General features: G+C 48.3%; 3 protein-coding genes across 3 annotated transcripts in view; 2 read left to right on the top strand and 1 right to left on the bottom strand.

The window, feature by feature from the left end:
• LOC310649433 (chromosome-associated kinesin KIF4-like) overlaps positions 1-4,193 on the top strand; it is a 42,555-nt gene extending 38,362 nt beyond the window's left edge. Inside the window, exons 29-30 of the mRNA XM_083377843.1 lie at positions 2,458-2,577; positions 3,853-4,193. Coding sequence (XP_083233969.1) covers positions 2,458-2,577; positions 3,853-4,062 — 330 coding nt within the window. The 3' untranslated portion in view covers positions 4,063-4,193. The remainder of the gene's footprint in view (positions 1-2,457; positions 2,578-3,852) is intronic.
• Positions 4,194-5,878: 1,685 nt separating this feature from the next.
• Positions 5,879-17,971, bottom strand: LOC310649395 (transcription initiation factor TFIID subunit 9-like). The gene is made up of 7 exons (XM_083377795.1): positions 17,884-17,971; positions 16,075-16,156; positions 14,161-14,297; positions 11,863-11,997; positions 9,706-9,787; positions 8,263-8,376; positions 5,879-6,088 (listed from the first exon to the last, which is right to left on the bottom strand). The coding sequence occupies exons 1-7, from the start codon at positions 17,932-17,934 to the stop codon at positions 5,919-5,921; spliced, it is 771 nt and encodes a 256-aa protein (XP_083233921.1). The 5' UTR covers positions 17,935-17,971; the 3' UTR covers positions 5,879-5,918.
• A 1,806-nt stretch (positions 17,972-19,777) lies between these two features.
• On the top strand, positions 19,778-20,195 carry LOC310649521 (histone H2A type 1-E-like; the record flags this gene model as incomplete). The annotated part of the gene is made up of 1 exon (XM_083378013.1): positions 19,778-20,195. The coding sequence occupies exon 1, from the start codon at positions 19,830-19,832 to the stop codon at positions 20,193-20,195; it is 366 nt and encodes a 121-aa protein (XP_083234139.1). The 5' UTR covers positions 19,778-19,829.
• Positions 20,196-25,106: the final 4,911 nt, after the last annotated feature.

Raw genomic sequence — 25,106 nt, 5'->3', positions numbered from 1 at the left:
TTCTATTTTATATTTTCGCTATTCTATTCTATTCCATTCCATATTTTCTCTATTCTATTCAATTCCTTTCCATATTTTCGCTATTCTATTCTATTCCTTTCCATATTTTCTCTATTCTATTCAATTCCTTTCCATATTTTCGCTATTCTATTCTATTCCTCTTCCAGCTGTCAGAACCGAAGAAGCTTCCTGGATGAGAAGGGAAACGTCTTCAAGGAAAAACAAAGAGACTCCAGTTGCCATTCCAGAAAAGTGTCTGTCCGGTCTCTTCTTAAAAAAACTTTAAAGAATTCCGGCGATCCACTTGCTGAAAGGAGATTTCAAAAGAGCAGAATTGATGGATCAGTTAATTAATTTTGCATGCATGGGGAGAAAAAAAAGGCTTTAAGAAAAAAAAAACGAGCTGCGTTGATTGGTCCATGCCAGGAAGTGATCCTTACAGGACAGGCAAAGGGTTGATTTTCCGCCAGTTGTAAGGTTATTGATTATTTAGTTATCAAATTTGTGCGCCGTCCAGCTCACGGTCTCAGTAACCAGTTTGCAATTTTTTAAAAAAATAAATCCCCACCAAATCCATAGCCTTGCAGCTGATCCAACCAGGTTCATTCGGTTGGTAGATTAAAAAGTGGTGGTGGGGGGTTTTGGGGGGGGGGTGTAAGGAGAGGAAGCAGAGCCTTGCTTCCCTGAAGGGATTTTAATTTTTTCTCTGACGCGAGAAGAAAACGGGTCCTGAATTTGAGGGGGGGGGGGGCATGAAAAAAAATGTACGTGTGAGTCAGCCTTCCTGCACTGGCAGCGTTTGCGCGCTCTTCTCTTGTGGCCCTGGCTAAATAAAGGGCCGCTGGGGGTCCAGGCCGATATCGTGGCTTGGCTTTCCTCGGTCTGCCCTCCTCCGGCGGCCAGGGGTCCCTGGTGCTCTCTGAGCTGGTTGGTTTTCTTGCAGACGTTTCACGGCCCAACCTCACTTCTAGCACACGGATGAAGTAACCCAGTTGGGTCACGAAACGTCCGCCAGAAAAGAAGCCAAGCTCAGAGAGCACCAGGGACCCCACAACCCTCCTCCTCCTCCCTCTTCTAGCACTGATGACGTTCCCTAGTTGGGTCACGAAACGTCTGCAAGGAAACCAGTCAAGCTCAGAGAGCACCAAGGACCCCACAGTCGTTGTCCTCCTCCTCCTCCTCTTCTTCTTGTTCTTCTTCTTGTTGTTTTCTTCTTCCTCTTCCTCCTCCTCCTCTTCCCCCCTCCTCTCCTCCTTCCTCTCTCCATTCTGCAAACCCACCCACCCCCTTCTAGCATTGATGATGGTACCTAGTTGGGTCACGAAACGTCTGCAAGAGAGCAAGCAAGCTCAGAGAGCACCAAGGACCCCAACAGTCGTCCTCCTCCTCTTCTTCTTCTCCTTCTTCTTCTCCTCCTCCTCTTCTTCTCCTTCTTCTCCTCCTCCTCCTCTTCTTCTTCTCCTTCTTCTTCTCCTCCTCCTCCTCTTCTTCTTCTCCTTCTTCTCCTCCTCCTCCTCCTCTTCTTCTCCTTCTCTTCTTCTCCTTCTCCTCTTCTTCTTCTCTTCTTCTTGTTCTTCTCCTCCTTCTTCTCTTCTTCTTCTTCTCCTCTTCTCCTTCTTCTTCTCTTCTTCTTCTCCTCCTCCTCCTCTTCTCCTTCTCTTCTTCTCTTCTTCTCCTCCTCCTTCTCCTCCTCTTCTTCTTCTCCTTCTCTTCTTCTTCTCCTCCTCTTCTTGTTCTTCTTCTTCTCCTTCTCCTCTTCTCCTTCTCTTCTTCTCCTCCTCCTCTTCTTCTCCTTCTCCTCTTCTCCTTCTCCTCTCCTCCTCTTCTTGTTCTTCTTCTCCTCTTCCTCTTCTTCTTCTCCTCCTCCTCCTCCTCCTTCCCCCCTCCTCTCCTCCTTCCTCTCTCCATTCTGCAAACCCACCCACCCCCTTCTAGCATTGATGATGTTCCCTAGTTGGGTCACAAAACGTCTGCAAGAAAATAACCCAGCTTAGAAAGCACCAAGGACCCCACAGTCCTCCTCCTCCCTCTTCTCTCCTCCCTCCATTCTGCAAGCTCCCCCCTCCCCCACCACTGATGACATTCCCTAGTTGGGTCAGGAGAGCACCAGGCACAGAGACACACACACACACACACCGACAGACAGACACACACACACACACTTCACCCCTGAGGTACAAATCTTTCCCTCTATTGATCCTCCAGACGTGTCGGATCGCACGTCCCATTCTCCGGCCACAGGCTGTAGCAGCTGGGAACAATGGAGCTTCTCCGACACATCTGGAAGTCAATTGGCCGGGAGAAACTGCCTTAAAAGTGCCCGGTGACTCCCCGTTTGCGTTGGGCAAGTTGCTCAAAGCCGGGAGAAACGGAGCGGCTGGGTCTCCAGGCTGCCCCTCTGTGGAGGGTGAGCTTGACCTGACTGACGCCCGCCTGCCTTTTCCTCCCTCCCCTTAGGAGGGGCTGCTGAGCGACGAGGCGATAGGAGACCTCCGGGAAACGACCTTCGCCCTGGAGGACCCCACCCAGGTGACCTGCGGGGACACCTTCTTTGCGCCTCCCGTCACACCAGCAACGGTACAAAGAGGCTGTCGGGGTGGGGTAAATGAATTGGGGAGGGGGCTCTGAGCTTTCACGGGAGGGGGGAGGGGGCTGTGGCTTGGGGGGAAGCAAAGAGAGGCCGTTGTTTAGCAAGCCAATTGGGGATCTTTTTTTTTTTTTTAAAAAAGGCAGTCCTTGCCTTACGATGTTTCGCTTAGTGACCGAAGTTACAACGGCATTGGGAAAAAGGGACTCAGGACCGTCGTTTACACTTCAAACAACCGACGCAACGTCCCCGGGGGTCGCACGGTCAAAACCCAGAGGCTTGGCAACTGGCGTGTACTTACGACGGTTGCAGCGTGCCAGGGGAGGGGGGGGGGAATTATGCGATTGGCGACCTTCTCACAAGCGAAAGTCAATGGGGGAATCCGGACTCGCTTAACAGCCTTGCGACTAGCTTAAACAGCTGGAGTGATTCGCTTAACGGCGTTGGCCCAAGGAAGCTGGCAAAAATGGGCCCTTAGCGTCCGTCTGGCTTAGCGGTGGGAAACTGGGGCTCGACGGGAGTCGTAAGCCGTGAGGACTCCCTGTAGGAAGGAGGGGGGGGACGTGAGAGCGGAATGGGATGCATCGATGGTGCCGGTAAGCTGGGCAGCCAGTCCTCGACTTAAGACGCAGGTTTTGAGCTGCCCAGGAAGACGGTCGCTAAAGAGGGTCACGGGCGATTTTACAAGCTTCTTTTTTCACCAGAGTGTGGTAAAGCGAGTGGCTGTAGTGGTTGAGCGAATCGGTCGGTCCTTAAGTGAATCCGTTGATCTGCAATTCCCCCTTGACTTGCGTCAGCTCACGTTGTCTTTTTCTTTCTCCCTCCCTCCTTTTCTCCCTTTCTCTCTCCCTCCCTCCCTCCCTCCCTTTCCTTCACTTTCCCTCCTTCCCTCTCCCCCTCCTGCCCTTTCCTTCTCTTCCCTCTTCCCCTCCCTCTCCTTTCTTCCCTCCTTCCCTTCCCTCTCCCCCTCCCTTTCACTTTCTTCCCCTCCCTCCCTCCTTTTCCTTCCCTTTCTTCCCTCCCTCCCTTTCACTCTCCTTTCCTCCCTTCTTTCCTCTCCCCCTCCCTTCTTCCCCCCTCCCTTTCACTCTCCTTCCTTCCCCTCCCTCCCTTTCTTCCCTTTCACTCTCCTTCCCTCTCCTCCTCCCTTCTTCCCCCCTTTCCCTCTCCTCCCTCCCCCTCCCTCCCTCTCCTTTCTTCCTTCCCTCCCTTCCTCTCCCTTTACTTCCCTCTCCCCCCCTCCCTTCCTTCCCCCCTTCCACCAGGTCCAGGAAGACACCCTAAAGCCCAAATCTTTGGCAGCCCCCCAGAACGGCGCCCCGCCCTCCTTCCCGCCCCCGGGACCCTCGGAGGGCGCCATAGCCCCACTGCCCCCTCTGAAGAGGCATCGGAAGCGGCTTCTGAGCAACACCAGTCGGCTCTTCTCCGGCTGCACCCCGATCAAAGAGGGGCTGGCGGAGAGGAACGAGAAGTGAGCGGCCCGGCCACCCCCTTCCCTCTTTTAACCTGTAAATATTCCCTTTTCAGGTGTATAGATTAATAAATAAAGGTTTGCAACCCAGAAGGGGCGGCTTCTTTGACTGGCTTCCACCAGCTCCAGGCAAAGTTAAGGCTTTTGGAGGGGGGAGGGCTTCCTCGAAGCAGACAGAGCATCGAGACAGAAAGACAGACACACACACACACACACACACACACACACAGAGTGGCTCTGCAAAAGCAAGGAATCAAAACTCAAAACGGCCTCTCCCAATGGGGGAACCCCGCTAATTGCTCTCCGGGCCGGCGATTGTGTCAGGGTCCCCATTGATCGAGTGTGTGTGTGTGTGAAGGGGGTGTCCACACTGACCTGGCTGGGCTCTTGGGTGGTCCCTTAAGGCAGGGGTCCTCAACCTTGGCAACTCTTAAGACTTGTGGACTTCGTGTCCCAGAATCCCCCAGCCATACCTGTTTGTTTCTCCTATTCCCTTAAAGCGGGGGAGATTGGAGAGGAAGGGATTATAAGAGTAAGCTAAGCTTGTAAGCCGCCCTGAGTCTTCGGAGAAGGGCGGGATATAAATGGAATTTAAAAAAAAAAAAAAAGCGGGGCCACAATGAGTCTACTGGCTGGGGAATTCTGGGAGTTGAAGTCCACAAGTCATCAAAGGGCCAGGTTGGAAGACCCCTGCATAAGTGACATCTTGGCCCAGAGCCAGGCTGTGGAAGTTTTGTGCGTTTGTGAAAGCGGTGTGCACGCGTGGAAAACCATCCCCATCCTGCCACCTCCTCCGGGGATCCACCATGCTGGAAAAGTTGGAGACTGCTGCACTCTAGGGCACAGCCAAATGCCATTGGGTGGGTGGATTATTTCGGGGGGGGGGGCGGCTTTGCACTGGCCCCACTGAGGGTCTAACCAAGATTGCACAACACACACACACACAGAGAGAAGCAAATCCTTCCAGCCTTAAGCCCACACACACACACACAAACACCAAATCAGTCCCAGCTCTTTGGGGGGGGGAGGAAAAAACCCAAACATCTCCGTTGCATTATTCCTGGGGGGGGGAGAGGAAATGTTTAATTTAGAACAGAGCTCTCAAAGAAATAGAAATTGTGCTGTTCGTGGCAGTGAAACTACAAAAGAACGAGAAAAGGGGGGGCACATGTTTTGCAGCCAGGCCTAAGTTGACAATCGTCGCAAGCAACAGTAAGGCCTTGTCCTCTTGGGGGGGGGATGCAACGCCAAATGTTCTGTCCTTTTCAGAAAACAAAGCACCAAACGAGGGGGGGGGAGACACACGGCTTCCTCTCCTTCGTCAGTCTGGTCTCAGCCAGAAATGATGGATGACTGAGCACACAAACACACAGGAGATAGTGGAGGGGGCTTTCCGCCACATGACGGAGGGGGGGGGGACTTCAAATGACAAAAAAAACGAAACGCGATTTTGCCTGAACCCAGCAGCTCCGTAGTCAAATTTCCTCCCTTTCCAAGCAAGATGGAAGACAGATAAATACAGTTTTATCTTCCTAGCTAAAACCACAGCACAGCACTGTCTTTTTTACAAGGGGGATGGGGGGGGCTTCAGTTCCTCCTCCTTGGAGAGCCCCCACCCCACAACACACACCTCTCCTGCCTGCAAACACCTGAGGGTCCCTGCAGCGTAATTTTTGGGGGAAAGGACGGCCAAAGGACCCAACAACGCCAAGGTGGACCTTTTTAAATTTGGGGGGTGTCCCAGGTTGAAAGTGCATCTCTGTTGGCCAGGCCTGGTTTGGCACAAGATTTTGGAAGGAGCGCGTTTTTTTGGGGGGGGGGCTGAGTGTGGGGGCGAAAGCTGGTCCCCCCCACGGGAGCTCATAAGGCGTCGTAATCCTCCTCTTCCTCGTGCTTGCGCTTCAAGACGTTGGGCGTCTCGCCCACGGCGCTCTGGGAGGAGACCATGTTGGTGGTGATGAGGATGTTCTTGGAGCCGATCAGCGAAGGGTTGATCAGGACGTTCTGGACGGTGGGGGTGGTGGGGGCGACTGGGGAGAGAGAGAGAGGGAAAGGGAGGATCAAGCACACGCACACAAAACACGAGATGGAGGTTTTCTATATATATAGTTGACTCGGCCTTCAGTCCTTCCCAGGTCGGTAAAACGAGGACCCAGATTGTTGGGGGCAAGAGGCTGATTCTGTAAACCACTTAGAGGGCTGCAAGGCATTGTGAAGTGGTATATAAGTCTATTGCTACTGTCCTTCCTTCCTTCCTTCCTTCCTTCCTTCCTTCCTTCGTAAAATGAGGACCCAGATTGTTGGAAGCAAGAGGCTGATTCTGTAATCCACTTAGAGGGCTGAAAGGCATTGTGAAGTGGTATATAAGTCTATTGCTACTGGTATATAAGTGGTATATAAGTCTATTGCTACTGCCCTTCCTTCCTTCCTTCCTTCCTTCCTTCCTTCCTTCCTTCCTTCCTTCCTTCCTTCCTTCCTTCCTTCGTAAAATGAGGACCCAGATTGTTGGAAGCAAGAGGCTGATTCTGTAAACCACTTAGAGAGGGCTGCAAGGCATTGTGAAGTGGTATATAAGTCTATTGCTACCTTCCTTCCTTCCTTCCTTCCTTCCTTCCTTCCTTCCTTCCTTCCTTCCTTCCTTCCTTCCTTTCTTCCTTCCCAGGTCGGTAAAACGAGGACCCAGATTGTTGGAGGCAAGAGGCTGATTCTGTAAACCACTTAGGGCTGCAAGGCATTGTGAAGTGGTATATAAGTCTATTGCTACTGCCGTTCCTTCCTCCCTTCTCGTTCGTTCGTTTCCTTCCTGCCTTTCCTTCCCAGGTCGGTAAAACGAGGACCCAGATCCTCGACTTCTGCTCACCGAGTGGCTTATGACCAGAATTCGACGGCTGGGCCCTTTCCACGTTCACTCGTTCCAAATTTGGGCCCTTGGCAAAATGGATGCATTTAAACAGCCATTTGCACTGTCGAGGGGACCACATGACCTCATTTTACGATGGTTTTGCTGTAAACTATCACCAATTTCCTGTTTTCGGCAAAACCACGCCCAGAGCAAACCACCGGCTCCCTTAATGACCACAGCAACCGCTTTACAACCGCCAAGTTTACTTAAGAACGACCGCAAAAAAAAAAAGGTAATATTGGATTGGGTGTGCAACCAATTTATTTTACAACCATGAGGACTAGAAGACCTCCACGCTCCCTTCCAACTCTATTCTGATTGATCGATGACATGTAACCCTAATGGGAGGCCGTGCTGCAGTTGTGTGTTGAGGACCACCTGTACACTCTTTAAGTAACACACCCCACGTGGACCACGGCAGACAGAGCTAAACCACTTTTTCTGGGATTGTACAAGATACGAAAACTGCTTTTCTCAACCTTGACGGCTTGAAGAAGGCTGGACAGCTGTGATAGCTGGGGAATTCTGGGCGTTGAAGTCCAGCCCTCTTCAAGCTGTCAAAGTTGATCTGACCTGACGGGATGAGAGCCTGGATTTAAAAGACAGCTTTTATGTTTTGGTTCGGTCTGGGGAGAGGTGATGTGAACCTCTTTATTTCTTTCGTAGATCCAGGATTACGAGGTTCCTGTGCTTCTCCCAGAATGTCTCCACCCACCTTCTTTCCCGGATAAAGTAATGCAAACAAACAAAATCTCCAGCCCCTCTTATAATGGGCTCCAGGTTGATTCGGATCAAAATTACTATTAAAGGACTCCATAGGAAAATGGAAACGCCCTAGGACTAAGCAAAAAATAATAATAATAACAACACGTTGTTCAATAAGCACAAATGAATTGTAAGGATAGAAAAACTAATAAAATACGTGAAAAGGAAGAGAAGAAAAGAAAAGAAAAAAAGGAAGGGAAGGGAAGGGAAGGGAAGAAAAAAATTGAAATAAAATAAAATAATAAAATAAAAATAAATCATAAAATAAAATAAAACAAAATAATATAAAATAAAATAAAATAAAATAAAAATAAAATAAATAAAACAAAATAATATAAAATAATAAAATAAAATAAAAAATACCCTTAAGGAGTTTCCTATGTTTTCTCTCGAGGAGAACCAAAGGAAGGCAGAAGTGAGAGAACCATTTCAAGCTCAGGACAGGGTCACGGGGGGGGGGGGTTGTCCACCCCACCACCTTCTCCCTTCTTCTCCCCAGCCCCCCCCTCCTCAAAATAACACTCAAAACCCCCTCACCTGATTTTACAGATGTTTGAGAGGTGGGGATCTGGACGGTAAACCTCTGTCCGGTTAGCGAGACGGGAGCCCCGACCTTGGCCGAAACGGACACCGCCTGTGCCGAAGAGGGTCCTGCAAATGGGGAAAAAAAGAACCATAAGAGGGGGGGGCAGGTCAGACCGGAAGGGCAGCAAAGGAGAGCCAAGAAGACACCCACCCACCCACCCCACCGCTGGCAAACGCAGGACTCCAGGCTCCATAAGGCTGAGAAAAATCCAGCCAGCCAAGCCCCTCCCCACCAACCCAATCAGCTTGCTAGCTCACCTGCCGGTTTTATCTATTTAGTAAACTTCGGTGGGTTAATTGTATATATTCTTTATTAGGTTGATTTACTTTTTTTTTCAATTTCAATTTCAATTTCAACCTGCCTCCAGAAGCGCTGAATTGCTCCAACGCTGGAAGTTTTTAAGAAGAGACTGGATAGCCATTTGTCTGAAATGGGCCTATACCAGGGGTAGGCAACCTCGGCTCTTTTATGACTCATGGACTTCAACTCCCAGAATTCCTGAGTCAGCTATGCTGACTCAGGAATTCTGGGAGTTGAGGTCCATGAGTCATAAAAGAGCCGAGGTTGCCTAGGTAAAGGTAAAGGTTCCCCCGCACACGCGTGCTAGTCGTTTCCGACTCTAGGGGCCGGTGCTCATCTCCGTTTCAAAGCCGAAGAGCCAGCGCTTGTCCGAGGACGTCTCCGTGGTCATGTGGCTGGCATGACTAGACGTCAAAGGCGCACGGAACGCTGTTACCTTCCCACCGGAGTGGTCCCTATTTTTCTACTTGCATTTTTACGTGCTTTCGAACTGCTAGGTTGGCAGAAGCTGGGATGAGTAACAGGCGCTCACTCTGTTACGCGGCACTCGGGATTCGACCCGCCAAACTGCCGACCTTCTGATCGACAAGCTCAGCGTCCTAACCCACTGAGCCACCTACCCCTGGCCTATACCATACCATACCATACCAATCAATCAATCAGAATAGAGCTGGAAGGGACCTTGGAGGTCTTCTAGTCCAACCCCCCGCTCGAGCAGGAGAGTAAACCAGACGAAGAGAAGAACAGGTGGAAGCTGGACGCTCGAGAGGCACAAGAGGCAAGCAAGACACCACAACAGTTTTCTGCTCTTCCTTCTTCCAAAGTGGGTTGTTGTTGTTTTTTTTGTCTGTGTGTATATTTGTTTTGTAAAACTCCTGGTGGTCTCCCATCCCGGGATTAAAAGATCCAAGCCAGCTAGATCAGCCAAGCTTGGCAAGGTGTTGCTGCCACCTGCTGAAGCACCATGGAATAGCCACATATAAAAAGATGGGCTCTGAGGAAGGGAAAGGGAGTGGAGAAAAAGAACACCCGGAAAGCCAGGAGCAGACGCCCCCCCCTTCTCCCCCCCTCAAAAAAATGGAGGGGCGACTTACCTAAGGTGGGTGTGCTAGGTCGGCTGCTGACGGCGCCAACACTCAGCCGGGGCACGGTGATCCTCCCAGCAGACGACGAGACCTGAGGGGAAAAATCAGAACCAAGAATCGGTCGAAATTGCAAAATATTGAATTACAACAGTTCATTTAATGACCCTTTGACATTGCAATAGCCCAGGAAAAAAGAGACCTAGGATTGTTTTTCACATTTATGAAAATTCAGACTCTTGGGCAAAATGACTCGTAGTTATGACAATCGCAGCATCCCGATGTGTGTGTGTTTGTGTGTGTGTTTGTGTGTGTGACGTGATCAATCCCCCTTTAACCTCACAACTTCAGGGATTCGCTTAACAAGGGAGGTGGCGGGGAAGGTCGCAAAATGGGGCAAAATTCACTGAACATCTCGCTTGGCGACAAAAAAAGTTGGGCTCCATTGTGGTCGTAAGACGAGGACCAGCTTATTTAAAAGGAAGACAAGGCATAAATATTGAGGCTTGTTTTTGCAGGAGGATGGAAAGCTGAGGATGGGCTGACCACTTTGTTTCCCCTGTTTTGGTGTTTCTTCCTCAATTGTGCTCAACTGCGGTCGTAAGTCAAGGACTACCTACCATGTTTCCCCGAAAATAAGACCGGGTCTTCTTTTTTTTTGCCTCCAAAAGAGGCAACAGGTCCTATTTTCAGGGTAGGCCTTAGCTCACCTCCGGCAGTGACAGCTCCACCCAACTGGTCCACTTTTTCTGGAACCAAAGTTCTGCAGCTGTATTCAGGTCTGCGTCTTGCAGTCAGGCCTTTCCAGAAGGCCCTAAGCAGCCGAGTACTGAGCTAGGGATTGAACCCATAGCTCGGTTTTTGACTACAGAGGCCTTCCAGAAAGCCCCGTGACTGAGAAATGCAGGCCTGGCTGCAGAAGAGGCCTCAGAAGTGGGCCAGCGAGGAGAGGTCTGGCCGCATCTCCACACCCCTGCTCCCACCCTAGCTTGAATTTTGGGTGTGCACCTCACCCCAAAACTAGGGCTTATTTTTTGGGGTAGGGCTTATATTAGTCCCACCCCCCAAAAAATCAAGCTAGGGCTTGTTGTTGGTGTAGGCCTTACTTTTGGGGAAACGGTATATTTTGAGAAGCTTCAACCACAAAAGAAGGAAAAGCAGAGAGAGGCTGTGCAGGATAAGGCCGGGCTAGCCTGTCCTCCTGGCCAGAGGCCTCATTCTGCACCCCTATTTTCTATGGGTTCACCCTGCGAATCCGGGATGAAGAATATAGAGCACAAAAGGCAAACTGGCAGGTTATATTATTGTTGTTGTTGTTAGAATTAGAATGAGAATTATTAGAATAACAAAACAAAACAACAACAATAATAAAGTTGGAAGGGACCTTGGAAGTCATCTAATCCAACCCCCTGCTCAGACAAAAAACCCGCCTAGACCATTTCAGACAAATGGCTGTCCAGGCTCTTAAAAACTTCCAGTGTTGGAGAAGGGAGGGAGGGAGGGACAGAAAAAAAGAACAGACTTGGAAGGGACCTTGGGGGTCATCTAGACCAACCCCCTGATCAGGCAGGAAACCGTATACCATTTCAGACAAATGGCTGTCCAGCCTCTTCTTAAAAACCTCCAGTGTTGGAGCATTCACCACTTAAATTAATGATTAATCCCAACAGTGATTAAGATCTCCCCGCTCGACATTCACACATCCCTTCCGAGCGCAAGGGACTTCGGGTCAGGATCTGAAGAAAAAGCTAACGCAGCTTTCCTTAAGCAGGGCCCCGCCAGACTCATGTCCATTTTCCCAGTCTGGAGGATGATGGGAATTGAAGTCCATCCGACGTGGAGCCCGTCAGGCTGGAAAAATTCCCTCTCAGGAATACGAATTGTGTAAAAAGCTTCTCTGGGAAGTTGCTTTAATTCTGTGTCGTCGTTTTCTTTTTCAAGCGCGGCCACTTTTTAAGATGCGCGGACTTCAACTCCCAGAATTCCCCAGCCAGAATGCTGGCCTAAATGATTAAACCAAGAAGCTGTAAACAGGGGGACGGGCCATGATTCTAAACGCTAGCTTTTTAAGGACATTTTCCACCCCACGGAAGGAAAACACCGTTCATGAGGTAAATCTGGATTTCTGCCAGCCACACAAAAAGGGTCCATTTTAGTAAATGCCCTTACCTTTTTCTGCAGAGACTTCAGCCTATAATTTGGAGCTGTCAGGCAGTATCGGTCTGGAGGCAATCTTGGTCCCGAGTAGGGTTTAATCAAAGGCAACGGGGTTTGGTTTTTCTGCCTTGCAATGTCCAGCAAAAACTGTGGGACACAGAGACAGAGAACAATAAGGTTGAAAGGAACCTGGGAGGTCCTCTAGTCCAACCCCCTGCTCAGGCAGGAAACCCTAGAGCATTTCAGACAAATGGCTGTCCAGTCTCTTCTTAAAGGCCTCCAGCTTTGGAGCAACCACAGCTTCTGCAGGCAAGCCCTTCCATTGATTGATTGTCGTCACTGTCAGAAAATGATCAATAAGTTGCTTCTCTCCTTGATGAGTTTCCATCCGTTGCTTCTTCTCCTGCCTTCAGGTACTCTGGAGGATAGCTTGACTCCCTCTTCTTTGGGGCAACCCCTGAGATATTGGAAGGCTGCTATCATGTCCCCTCTTGTCCTTCTCTTCATTAAACTGGACCTACCCAATTCCACCAACCATTCCCTATATGTTTTATAATAATAATAATAATAATATAAAGTTGGAAGGGACCTTGGAGGTCATCTAGTCCAACCCCCTGTTCAGGCAGGAAACCCTATACCATTTCAGGCGAATGGCTGTCCAGTCTCTTCTTAAAAGCCTCCAGTGTTGGAGTATTCACAGCTTTCTGGTGGCAAGCAGTTCCACCGGTTAATTGTTCTCACTGTCAGGAAGTTTCTCCTTAGTTCTAGGTTGCTTCTCTCTTTGATTAGTTTCCATCCGTTGCTTCTTGTCCTGCCTTCAGGCGCTTTGGAGAACAGCTTGACTCCCTCTTCTTTGGGGCAGCCCCTGGGATGTTGGAAGGCTGCTATCATGTCACCCCTCACCCTTCTCCAGTGGCGTAGCGTGGGGGGTGCAGGGGGGGCCGGCCACACCGGGCGCAACATCTGGGGGGCGCACTCGCAGCTCTTTGCCCGTGCCTGGCTCACTCACTCTCACTGCAGTGCTGGCTGTGCGAATCCGAGCCGAGCCGCCGGGTCGCCGCCCACTGGGGGGGGGGGGTGCCAGGCGTGTGGTGCAGTGCGGAGAGAGCGAGGGACTATCTGGGGGAGGGACAGTGCAGCGGCCGGGTGCTTGCCCCGGGTGCTGACAACCCACGCTACGCCACTGCCCTTCTCTTCATTAAACTACATATACCCAATTCCAGCAAACAAGGGCGTTGCTTAACAACTATCAATTCGCTTAAAGACCGCCGCAAAAAAAAAAAGCATCCTAAAGATCAGGTTGGTGGTCCACTTTATGACAATCCCGACTTATGACTGCATGGGGCAGGCTCTATTCTGGTCATAAACTGAGGACTGCCTGTAGGGTGCCGGGTTCATGGGGCCAAGGTCCTTCTGAGGCTTTCTCGGAAGCTCTGCTTGCAGTTCACTCCTTCCCAAAATCCCAAAGATGCTTTTTTTTTTTAGGAGGCAACTGGACTTTCGTTGTTTTTCTCTGAAGAGGTTTCGCTTCTCATCCCAGAAGCTTCCTCAGGTTCTGACTTGGATGGTGGGGAATGGAAGGATTTATACTCCTTGCAGACAGCTGGTCATTTTCATTCTTTTAGAGGACTGTTGAGGCCACTTGGAGTTTTTTTTTCCTGTCCTCAGGGTCACCTGAGTGGTACAAACAGGTGTGGAGCCTTCTTGGAACTACTGAATGGGCTGTGTTGTCCTCTTCTGTCCAAAATGTGGACTTTGCTGACAGAGAGGACCGCTGCTTTGAAAGAGGGGTCAAAGAGGCCGTCTAGGTCAAAACTGAACAGCCCTCCATCAACAGAGGGGGAAGGACACGGCACCATCCATCTCCAGTCTACAACAGGGTCCTTTCAGCAGTTCGAAGAAGGCTCCACACCCGTTTGCACCACTCAGGTGATCCTGAGGTCACAGATAAACCTCCAAGTGGCCTCAACGGCTCTCCAAAAGAAGGCAAATGACCAGCTGTCTGCAAGGAGTATAAATCTTTCCGTTCCCCACCATCCAGTCAGAGTTGAAGAAGTTTCTTGGGTGAGAAGCAAAACGTCTTCAAAGAAAAACGAGAAATTCCAGTTGCCTCGTGAAAAAAGGCACCTTTGCCATAACATATACATGTATATGCCATATACAAATAAAATTAATAATAATAATAATAATAATAATAATATCTATGACCTGGATGACTGAGAATCTGCATAGACACGCCTTCCCCAAAACAGTAATTCCATGTCCCCAGCCTGAGGCAAGAGTGGAACGAAAAAGGTTTGAAAAGCATACGTCTCTGGGCGGTGGAGAAGTGAACGACTGGTCTGTCCGGCACTGGATGGCCAACCTCACGTCATCCGCATCGACGCTTGACTTTTTGGCATGGCTGGAATAAATTTTCGCGTCTTCCAGGATCGTCGTCACGTATCCTTTTTCCGGGAAACAAAAAAAAAAAGCAGATGAAAAAGGGAGACGGCAGAGATTCGCCACTATCACAAACAGTTAAGGATTCCCATAAATCGAGTCACTATAATTTCAGTGGCATTTGTTTGGTTAAAATGTATTTGCCATCTTGGTAAATAGCGCTGTAGGGCTGCTCTAGGAATGAAAGGAAGAAAGAAAGAAAGAAAGAAAGAAAGAAAGAAAGAAAGAAAGAAAGAAAGAAAGAAAGAAAGAAAGAAAGAAAGAAAAAGAAAGAAAGAGAGAAAGAAAGAAAGAAAGAAAGAAAGAAAGAAAGAAAGAAAGAGAAAGGGAGGGAGGGAAAGAAAGAAAGAGGGAGGGAGGGAAGGAGGGAAAGAAAGAATGAAAGAAAGAGGGAGGGAGGGAGGGAAAGAAAGAAAGAAAGAAAGAAAGAAAGAAAGAAAGAAAGAAAGAAAGAGGGAGGGAAGGAGGGAAAGAAAGAAAAAGAAAGAAAGAAAGAAAGAAAGAAAGAAAGAAAGAAAGAGGGAGGAAAGGAGGGAAAGAAAGAAAGAAAGAAAGAAAGAAAGAAAGAAAGGGAAAGAAAGAAAGAAAGGGAAGGAAAGAAAGAAAGAAAGAAAGAAAGAAAGAAAGAAAGAAAGAAAGAGGAAGGAAGGAAGGAAGGAAGGAAGGAAGGAAGGAAGGAAGGAAGGAAGGAAGGAAGGAAGAAAAGGAAAAAAATGAACAAAAGCAGTGTAAACGGAATGGAAGTAAAATAACAGAATAAAATAAACAATGGCAAAGGAACACAAGGAGGATACAGTCCTCGGCAGCCACTCATTTAATGACTGTTCAATGTTACAACGGCACTGAGAAACAGATCAGGCCCCTTCTGGAAAACTCATCGTGTCCCACAAGGAAAGGTGTTCGCAGAGGCCTCTTCTCTAGAAAGAAATTAGGCTATAATAGCATTGAAATGTTGGTCTCCCCGGCACTCCTACCGGCTCTTTTTATTTTGTGGTAGAAAGTCCGGGCGCCCTGGTTTATTTGGGATTATTTAGGGCATCTAAGCTCAAGCTGCTCAAGGAGACAGACTCCGCTCCAATGTTTTTGAAAGGGAATCTGTTAGCTCCAATGTTTTTGAAAGGGAATCTGTTAGCTCCAATGTTTTTGAAAGGGAATCTGTTAGCTCCAATGTTTTTGAAAGGGAATCTGTTAGCTCCAATGTTTTTGAAAGGGAATCTGTTAGCTCCAATGTTTTTGAAAGGGAATCTGTTAGCTCCAATGTTTTTGAAAGGGAATCTGTTAGCTCCAATGTTTTTGAAAGGGAATCTGTTAGCTCCAATGTTTTTGAAAGGGAATCTGTTAGCTCCAATGTTTTTGAAAGGGAATCTGTTAGCTCCAATGTTTTTGAAAGGGAATCTGTTAGCTCCAATGTTTTTGAAAGGGAATCTGTTAGCTCCAATGTTTTTGAAAGGGAATCTGTTAGCTCCAATGTTTTTGAAAGGGAATCTGTTAGCTCCAATGTTTTTGAAAGGGAATCTGTTAGCTCCAATGTTTTTGAAAGGGAATCTGTTAGCTCCAATGTTTTTGAAAGGGAATCTGTTAGCTCCAATGTTTTTGAAAGGGAATCTGTTAGCTCCAATGTTTTTGAAAGGGAATCTGTTAGCTCCAATGTTTTTGAAAGGGAATCTGTTAGCTCCAATGTTTTTGAAAGGGAATCCGTTATTGTGGGTTCTGCCTCCACGGGAAAGAGCGACCAACCAGGGCGGTGTACGAACACGCAGAGGCGACCCCGGGGTCACTTACTGTATGCGAATTCCAACATCTGATTTATAACCCGTGGTTCATACTCGGAAATTCCCGTATCTTTTAGGATCTGGGCCATCACCTGCGCAACAGAACGAAGTAGTCAGGCACTGCACAGCAACAATGGCGATGCAAACAGACTTTTGACCAGTTCCTTTTCCTAACGTTTCTTGGCCTCTGAAAAGGTAAAGGTTCCCCCACACATGCGTGCTAGTCGTTTCCAACTCCGGCGCTCATCTCTGTTTCAAAGCCGAAGAGCCAGCGCTTGTCCGAGGACGTCTCCGTGGTCATGTGGCCGGCATGACTAGACGCCAAAGGCGCACGGAACGCTGTTACCTTCCCACCGGAGTGGTCCCTGTTTTTCTACTTGCATTTTTACGTGCTTTCGAACTGCTAGGTTGGCAGAAGCTGGGACGAGTAACAGGCGCTCACTCTGCTACGCGGCACTCGGGATTCGACCCGCCAAACTGCCGACCTTCTGATCGACAAGCTCAGCGTCTTAACCCACTGAGCCACACCGCGTCCCTTCTGAAGACTAAACCAAGTTCGAAAGCTTCTCTCTCGATTTTCTTCTCTACTCCTTTCTTCTTCCTGCCGCCGAATACTTTAGATCTCTGACCCTCCTTTTCCATTTGTCCAGTTTTGGTCCGTTGCTCGTGGCTGGAGTGCTTGAAAGAAGCCGGCTCTGCTTGAGCCACCTTGGACAATCGGTCAGGAAAAGGGAGAGGGCAGATCTTCCAAGGGGCACCTGGTCTGAATCAGGCCTCCGAGGGCTGGAAAGCTTAAAAGGTGTTTCTTTACAGCCCATCCTCGGACTGGCAACCATCCTGTGCAGCTGAAACCTGCCTCCCTCGGGTTGCAGTCAGAGGGTGCAAAGGGGTGAGCAGCAGCCCCTTAGGAAGAGGGAGGAGAGGACAACCCAGCAGCCACATTGGAGGGAGGGAAGACGGAAGGATGTGGAAGGAAAGAAGGAAGAGCAATAGGAGGAAAGGAGGGAGGGAGGAAGGAAGGAAAGAAAACACGGCAGGGAGGAAGGAAGGACAATAGAAGGGAGGGAGGAATGAAAGTAAGGGAAGAAAGAAGGAGGTAGAAGAAAATAAGGGAGATGGATGGGAGGGAGAGAGAGAAGGAATGTAAAGGATGAAAGGAAGGAAGGAATGGGAAGGAAGGAAGGGAGGGAGGGAGGGAGGGAGGGAGGGAGGAAGGAAGGGAGGGAGGGAGGGAGGGAGGTAAAGGGAGGGACGGAGGAAGGAGAAGGAAGGAAGCAAAGAAGAAGGAAGGAGAAGGAAGGAAGGAAGCAAGCTAAGAGGAAGGAAGGAAGGAATGTGAAGGAAGCAAAGAAGGAAGGAAGGAAGGAGAAGGAAGGAAGAAAGCAAGCAAGCAAAGAGGAAGGAAGGAAGGAATGTGAAGGAAGGAAGGAAGCAAAGAAGGAAGGAGAAGGAAGGAAGGAAGGAAGGAAGGAAGGAAGGAAGGAAGGAAGGAAGAAGAAGGAAGAAAGCAAGCAAGCAAAGAGGAAGGAAGGAATGTGAAGGAAGGAAGGAAGCAAAGAAGGAAGGAATGTGAAGGAAGGAAGGGAGAGAGGAAGGAGGCAGAGTAAATCAGGAAACGAACTGGACTTCCTCACTCCTTTTCCCACCGCCGAGGCCGCCTTCCCAACCAGGGGGAGACGCAGCAGAGAGACCCCCGCGCCCCACCCACCCCTGAGCGGACTACAAAGCCCATCGCCAGCGCCGAGGAGGCAGAGGCGGAGAGGGGCGGCGCTGCTTCTCCGCCCTCCCCGGCTTCTCCCCGGCTTCTCCCCGGCCCCACCTGGGCGTCCTTCGGGGCGCTCTTGGGCGACGCCATTTTCCCCGCTTCCATGGCGGTTCCGGGCTGCCTCCGCCGAGGAGGGGACGGAGCATGCGCGGCCGCGCCCACACCGGAAGCGCCGGGGCGCGTGCGCAGTCGCGGAATTGAAGCCGGCTTTCCTTCCCTTTTTATGCCTCCCTGCTTGGAGCGGAGCCTGGGAAGGCTTTCCTGCCACGCATCTCCCGTCAGGGGCACCGGCCGCTCCGGCTGACACGATGGGAGTTGTAGTCCGACGTTGCCGCTCCTTCAACCCTGCGGGGACAAACTGAGTAGCCGACGAATCAAAATGCAAAAAAAAAATTATGTTGCATTGGCCGGGAATCGAACCCGGGCCTCCCGCGTGGCAGGCGAGAATTCTACCACTGAACCACCAATGCGCCGTTGTGAGAAGCTATTGCGACACTTCCTATAGACTTTCTTGCTGCCTGCTTGAAAGCCAATTGCAAGTTAGTCCTCAACTTATGACTGCAATTGTGCCCGGAAAACCAAATAAAAACGATAATAGTAGCAGCGGCAACAACAGTAGTAATAATGTTGGAAGGGACCTTAGAGGTCATCTAGTCCAACCCTCTGCTCAGGCAGGAAACCCTATACCCTATATCACCTGGTCCTTGCAATTACAACTCTCACAGCATTCCCCACCCCCACCCCACCCCCACGGTCACCAAATCAAAATTCAGGTTCGTGGCAACCAGTATTTACAACACGTGATCGCCATTTGCAACCTTCCCACTTTCTGACAAGCAATGGGTGAAGCTTAATGACCCCATGATGCACATAAGATCAGCAGCAGTTAGCTTCAGCACTATGACAACAAAGAAAATATCGCAAAATCAGCCATTTTCTCACCTAACAGCTGCCTTGCTTTACCAGTGGAAATTCTGGTGCCAATTGTACTTGACCATTACTTGCCTGAGCAGGGGGTTGGACTAGATGACCTCCAAGGTCCCTTCCAACATCATCATCATCATCACCATTATATTATTATTATTATTATTATTATTATTATTATTATTATTATTATTATTATTATTATTATTATTATTATTATTATTATCCTGTCCTGTGATGTGCCTGCAAATAATGTAGTCATCCTGAAATGTAACTCTTTATTAGTGCTTATTAAATTGACATGCAAGGATTTCGTGTATCAATTGCTCAGCCAGACTGAAAATGAAATCAAGGGGCAGAAATTTCTAACGCTGTAATTTTTTGGGGGGGGGGGGCGTATGGCTCATTTTTGCAAGAAATCAATCATTGCATCATTCAGCTAGACTCTCGGTTTACCATTTTCCCAAAGTCAAAGCCCACCCCCTCTTGAGAAAGAAAGAAAGAAAGAAAGAAAGAAAGAAAGAAAGAAAGAAAGAAAGAAAGAAAGAAAGAAAGAAAGAAAGAAAGAAAGAAAGAAAGAAAGAAAGAAAGAAGAGAGGGAAGAAAGAAAGAAAGAAAGAGAGAGAGAAAGAAAGAAAGAAAGAAAGAAAGAAAGAAAGAAAGAAAGAAAGAAAGAAAGAAAGAAAGGAAGAAAGGAAGAAAAAAGAAAGAAAGAAAGAGGAAGGGAAAGAAAGAAAGAAAGAGAAAGAAAGAAGGAGGGAGGGAGGGAAATAAATAAAGAGGAAGGGAAATAAATGAATGAATGAATAAATGGGAAGGGAAAGAAAAAAAGAAAGAGCTTCACCGTTTCCTTAGCGTTCTTCTCGCCGCCTTTCCTATTGGATACTTTCAGCAGCCCCTCTCTGATTGGCTAAGAAGACACATCCGACGTCTCATTGGAGGACCGGCTTCCTTCTCGCCCAATCACTTTCAACCTCCCAGGAGCCGGCGGCGAATATAAAAGCAGGAGGACGCCGGGGTACTTTCCCACTTCGCTTTTGACTCCAGCCTTTGGATTATTCTCCCTTAGAGCTACCATGTCCGGACGCGGCAAGCAGGGCGGCAAAGCCAGAGCGAAGGCCAAGACTCGCTCCTACCGGGCCGGGCTGCAGTTCCCGGTGGGCCGCGTGCATCGGCTGTTTCGGAAGGGCAACTACGCCGAGCGGGTGGGCGCCGGCGCTCCGGTCTACCTGGCCGCCGTGCTGGAGTACCTGACGGCCGAGATCCTGGAGCTGGCGGGCAACGCTGCGCGGGACAACAAGAAGACGCGCATCATCCCGCGCCACTTGCAGCTGGCCATCCGCAACGACGAGGAGCTGAACAAGTTGCTGGGCCGGGTCACCATCGCCCAGGGCGGCGTCTTGCCCAACATCCAGGCCGTCCTGCTGCCCAAGAAGACTTGAAGCCGGGACTTCCCAAGTCCAGCTCGGCCGGAGCACCTGGACGCCCCTCCAAGGCTCTTTTCAGAGCCGCTTACAAAGTCACGAAAGAGCTTGTTGCCTTTCCTAACGCCTGGAATATTTTTAATGTATCCTGCGGTGGGTGTCAGCAGAAAAACTCAAAAACTGGTAAAAAGTGAAAAGGTGCTAACGCAGGGGTCTTCAGCCTTGGCCCTTGGATAATTTGTGGGCTTCAAGTCCCAGAATTCCTAAGTGGGCGTGAGGGAACTGACCCCTTTATGACTTGTGGACTTCAACTCCCAGAATTCCTCAGTCAGCCATTTTGATGCAACTGCGGGCTTAAATCCAGACCAGGGGTCTTCCAGCTTGGCCCTTTGATGACTTGTGGACTTCAACTACCAGAATTCCTCAGCCAGCATGCCTGACTGAGGAATTCTGGGAGTTGAAGTCCACAAGTCATCCAAGGGCCAAGCTGGAAGACCGCTGTAAATGGCTACCACATTGGAAGGCACCAGAAGGAAAAGTTTTCATTGATTTTTCTCTATGGAGATTCTCAGTCATCCAGGTCATCATTATTCCAAAGATGCTTTTTTTTTTCCACCCTCCTCCTCACGAGGCAAGTATAAATCCTTCCATTCCCCCACCCTCTAGTCAGAGCTGAGGAAGCTTCTTATTTATTGAAAAGTTTTATAAAAGTTACAATATTATCCCATCCCCAAACCCCCTTCCCCACTTCCCAAAGCTGGTTACAGGGTTACAAATATATAATAATCATAATCTAACTAACATTAATCAACTATATAAATAACCAAATACATAATACACTTTAACCCGCCTATAACATAAACTCTCTAAAATATGAAATTATAACAATCTAAAATCTACTCATAAGCTAAATGGAACTTTTTAGTCCCATATTTTTTCTGAATATAATCTATCCATCTTCTCCAGACCGAAATGTATCTTTCTTGTGAATAATCCTTCACCTAAGCAGAAATCTTAGCCATTTTTGCTAAATTTGACACTTTAAGCGTCCACTCCTCTATAGTAGGCAGACAGTCCTTCTTCCAATATTGCCCTACCAATAACCTCGCAGCTGTTATCAAATTCAACATCAAATTAATTTCTTTAGTATCACAATCTGTGATAACACCCAATAAAAATAATTGTGGAGTAAACTATCTTTCTCCTAAAAATCTTTTGAATGTTCCACCAAATTTTAATCCAAAAAGATTTTATATTTCTACAGGTCCACCAAATATGAAAATAAGTAGCATCCAAACTTTGTTTTTTCACGAGGCAACTGGACTTTTGTTGTTTTTCTTTGAAGATGTTTTGCTTCTCCTCCAAGAAGCGAAACGTCTTCAAAGAAAAACAACAAAAGTCCAGTTGCCTCGTGGAAAAAAAGCACCTTTGGGATTTTCACAGACTTAATAGCCTTTCCCGATAAGCGTTCATGCAACCCTTAGTACTGGCTTGAGAAACTAAGAAGCTTTTATGCATCTTGGTCCTTAACTGCTTCTTAAGTGATTAGGTCCCAGGTTCCACTGTGTAAATTCTGACAGTCATTTCTTGTGGGTCCAGCAGGAACAATCTGCAAGCGGAAATGGGGATTTAGCTGCAGGTTTCCTCAAAGAAACTCACCCTGGAAGTAATGGGAACTGGACTTTGCAGTCTAGGTTTATCAGCTCTAAACTGCAGAAATCTGGATGGCCAGTTGGTGGCAGTAAAATATTTATTAAGCTTCTATGCTCCCCATCCTGCTGAGGCTTCAGTAGCTTTGTGGCTTCTACTGCACGACCATCCTTTTTTTTTTATTATGTGCATGGAAAATCCTAAACCCAGATGTTGACTTACTTTTTCGAACAGTTGCTAGGGAAATGCAGAAATAAAATACGATATGGGCATTTCAGAACGGTCTTGAAATCTGGTTCAGGCCTCAGTATTTTTGACGGCCCTGTGCTGGGATTTGAGATGCTTTTTGCTTTAGTTAATAAGCAGGCGAGACAGCGAGTTAAACAGTTAACTCTTTATTCCGAACCAGGCAAACAACAGAAGAACATGACATCTATTTATACTGGCAGCTGTCATCAGTTTAACCAATCAGGGGTGAGCCAGTTCCGCGCCGTTTGTTTCCGCCAATCGGAGCCAGCAGATTTTGACAGCTCGGAGCTGTCAGTGGAGGCGCGTGCAGAACTGTCAGTCGGTTGCGCCTGCGTATTTCTGTCCGGCAGCTTTTGACAGCTGTCAAAAGCTGCCGCGGCTTTTACCTCAGCCCTGTTAATCTCTATTATGATAATACCTAACAATGTAATAATGAATACATAACAATGTGAATTATTAGTGAATACATAACACCCCTTACCCCTCCCTCTGATTGAGTTGATGTTTCCCCAACTGTTTCTTTTTCGGGTTTCCCCATTCGAAGTCTTTTAAGTAGGCGGGAGGTCTTTTTATTCTTTCGGAGCGCCGGGGGGTTGTCTCGGTTGGTTGTTCCCTTTCCCCAGGCGATTCAAGGTCTGGCTCAGGGGGCAGGGGGCATGGCTCCGAGGGTTCCGCGTCGTTTGGAGCGGGGTGTTGAAGTGGTATATTGAGATCGGGGGGGGATTTTGGCGTGCAAGTCTTTGCGGCGGTGCTTCTGTCAGCATTTCGTCGTTCCCCCTCTCCCCTATGTTTTGAGGACTGCGACGCCGAAGTTGGTCGATGTGTCTGCGGATATGGGTATTATGACCAATGTCTATGATGTATGATAGGGGGCCCGTTTGTTCAATGACCACCCCCTGTGTCCATTTGTTGCCCCCCCCCGTAGTTCCTTGCCCAGACAGCTTGCCCTGTGTTAAGAGTTCTCTGTTGGAGGAGGGGTAGTTCTGGGTCTGGAGGGGATCTGTCGGGATGTAGACGGTCTAGTCTGGTAGTTAATCTTCTGCCCCAGCGGAGCTCTGCTGGGGACTTCCCTGTAGTTGTGCATGGGGTGGTGTGTTGTGATAAAAGGAATTGAGCCAATCTTCAGTGCCAGTTGCCGGAGATGATTTTCCGCAGTGCCTCTTTGGTTGATTTCACCATCACCTCTGCCAAGCCGTTCGTGGATGGGTGAAAAGGAGCCGTGGTGGTGTGCCTAATAGAGTTTGCCGTTGTGAAACTCTGGAATTCGTAGGAAGTAAATTGGGGGCCGTTATCGGAAACTATAACATCTGGAAGCCCGTGTGTTGCGAACAACCCCCTTAAAACTTGTATTGTGGCTGTTGAAGTTGTGCTAGTTACTGGTGCCACCTCTAGCCATTTCGAATAGCTATCCACAACTATTAAGAATGATTGTCCCTGGAATGGACCTGCATAATCTATGTGGATACGAGACCAGGGTGTCTTTGTAGTTTCCCATCTGTGTATGGGAGCCTGTGGCTGGGCGGCTCTAACAAGTTGGCAGGAATAGCAGCCGGCTACGTGTGTTTCAATCTGCTTATCTAATCCTGGCCACCAGACATAGCTTCTGGCCAGAGCCTTCATTTTGACGGTCCCAGGGTGACCTTCCTGGAGGCTCTCTAACACCTTGAGTCTGTGTTTGTCGGGTATGATTACCCTGCTGCCCCATAGTAGACACCCCTGATGGGTGGATAATTCCTTTTGCTTTAAAATATAAGGTTGGAATTCTGGGTCTGGGGGTGTGTATTGCCAGCCAGACGTGACATAGCCTAAGACTCTGCCTAAAATTTTGTCTGCAGCAATAGCTGCAGAGATGTCTTTAACAGATAATGGGCATTCTGGCAGGTCTGAGATAGCTAGTATCCTTCCAGCTGGTGCTGGGTCTGGGTCGACTATCGGTTGGGGCAGTCTGCTAAGGCCATCAGCATGGCCCATGGATTTCCCTGGCTTGTATTCTAAGTTGTATGAATAGGCTGACAGAAAGGTAGACCATCTCAGGATGCGAGGAGATAATATTTGTGGGGTTAGTTTGTTTACTGTGAAAAGTCCTAACAGGGGCTTATGGTCCGTAAAAATGGTAAAGGGTCAGCCGTATAGGTAGTCATGAAATTTTTTTACGCTAGCCACTATAGCTAAAGCCTCTTTGCCAATCTGAGCGTAATTACGCTCAGGTTTTGACAGCGTTCTGGAATAGAACGCTACAGGGGTCTGCGTTCCTTCTTTAGTTAAGTGGCTTAGGAGCTTTAAATTGTTTGAACTTTACCTCAGCCCTGTTAATCTCTATTATGATAATACCTAACAATGTAATAATGAATACATAACAATGTGAATTATTAGTGAATACATAACACTTTTAAGAATGCTTTAATCCAAGCAGTCGGTCTGGTTTTAATTTTTTTGGTTTTATACATGCCCAGAATCCCTGGAATTGGGTGGCTCCAACGAGTTTAAATTAATAAATATATATCTCCCTTCCGGGTGAGAAGTTACAGTATGTTAGATATTTTTTTGAGAGGCAAGATGAAAAGTGTATTCTTTGGGTATTGATTTACAGTATATCATCAAATTGTGCGTACCCTCCCAAGTAAATTTATGAGAGATTCTCAGTCATCCAGGCCACGGGTGTCTCAAAGAGGCCGTCTATTTTAAAATCGAACAGCCCTCTCTCAACACGAGGGGGGGGGAGGGATATTTATTTATTTATTTATTTAATCCCATTTATATCCCACCCTTCTCTGAAGACTCAGGGCGGCTTACAATCTAAGAAGCACAAATCAATGTGCTTAGCAATAGCCTTCATTCTATGTATATGCCTGCTTCTTAGGGCTTTCGGGCCCCCTAAGCGGCATTATTACAAAGTCAGCTTATTGCCCCCAACAATCTGACACCACCTATCTCCTATTTGCAACATGGGTCTTTCGGCAGTTCCAAGAAGGCTCCACACCCATTTCCACTCTGATTCAGGTGACCCTGAGGGCACAGATAAACCTCCGA

Source organism: Vipera ursinii (genome assembly GCF_947247035.1).
Source record: "Vipera ursinii genome assembly, chromosome: Z".
NCBI lineage: Eukaryota > Metazoa > Chordata > Lepidosauria > Squamata > Viperidae > Vipera > Vipera ursinii.
Note: the sequence above shows the minus strand (reverse complement) of the source record. Positions and strands in the feature narration are given on the sequence as shown.

Bases quoted from the DNA above. Each gene is read 5' to 3' on its own strand.
- LOC310649395 (XM_083377795.1), bottom strand. From the start codon at position 17,934: ATGGAAGCGGGGAAAATGGCGTCGCCCAAGAGCGCCCCGAAGGACGCC. The intron at 14,298-16,074 runs GTAAGTGACCCC...TCCCGGAAAAAG, and splicing joins GATGTTGGAATTCGCATACA to GATACGTGACGACGATCCTG. The intron at 8,377-9,705 runs GTAAGTCGCCCC...CCCCATTTGCAG, and splicing joins ACCTAGCACACCCACCTTAG to GACCCTCTTCGGCACAGGCG.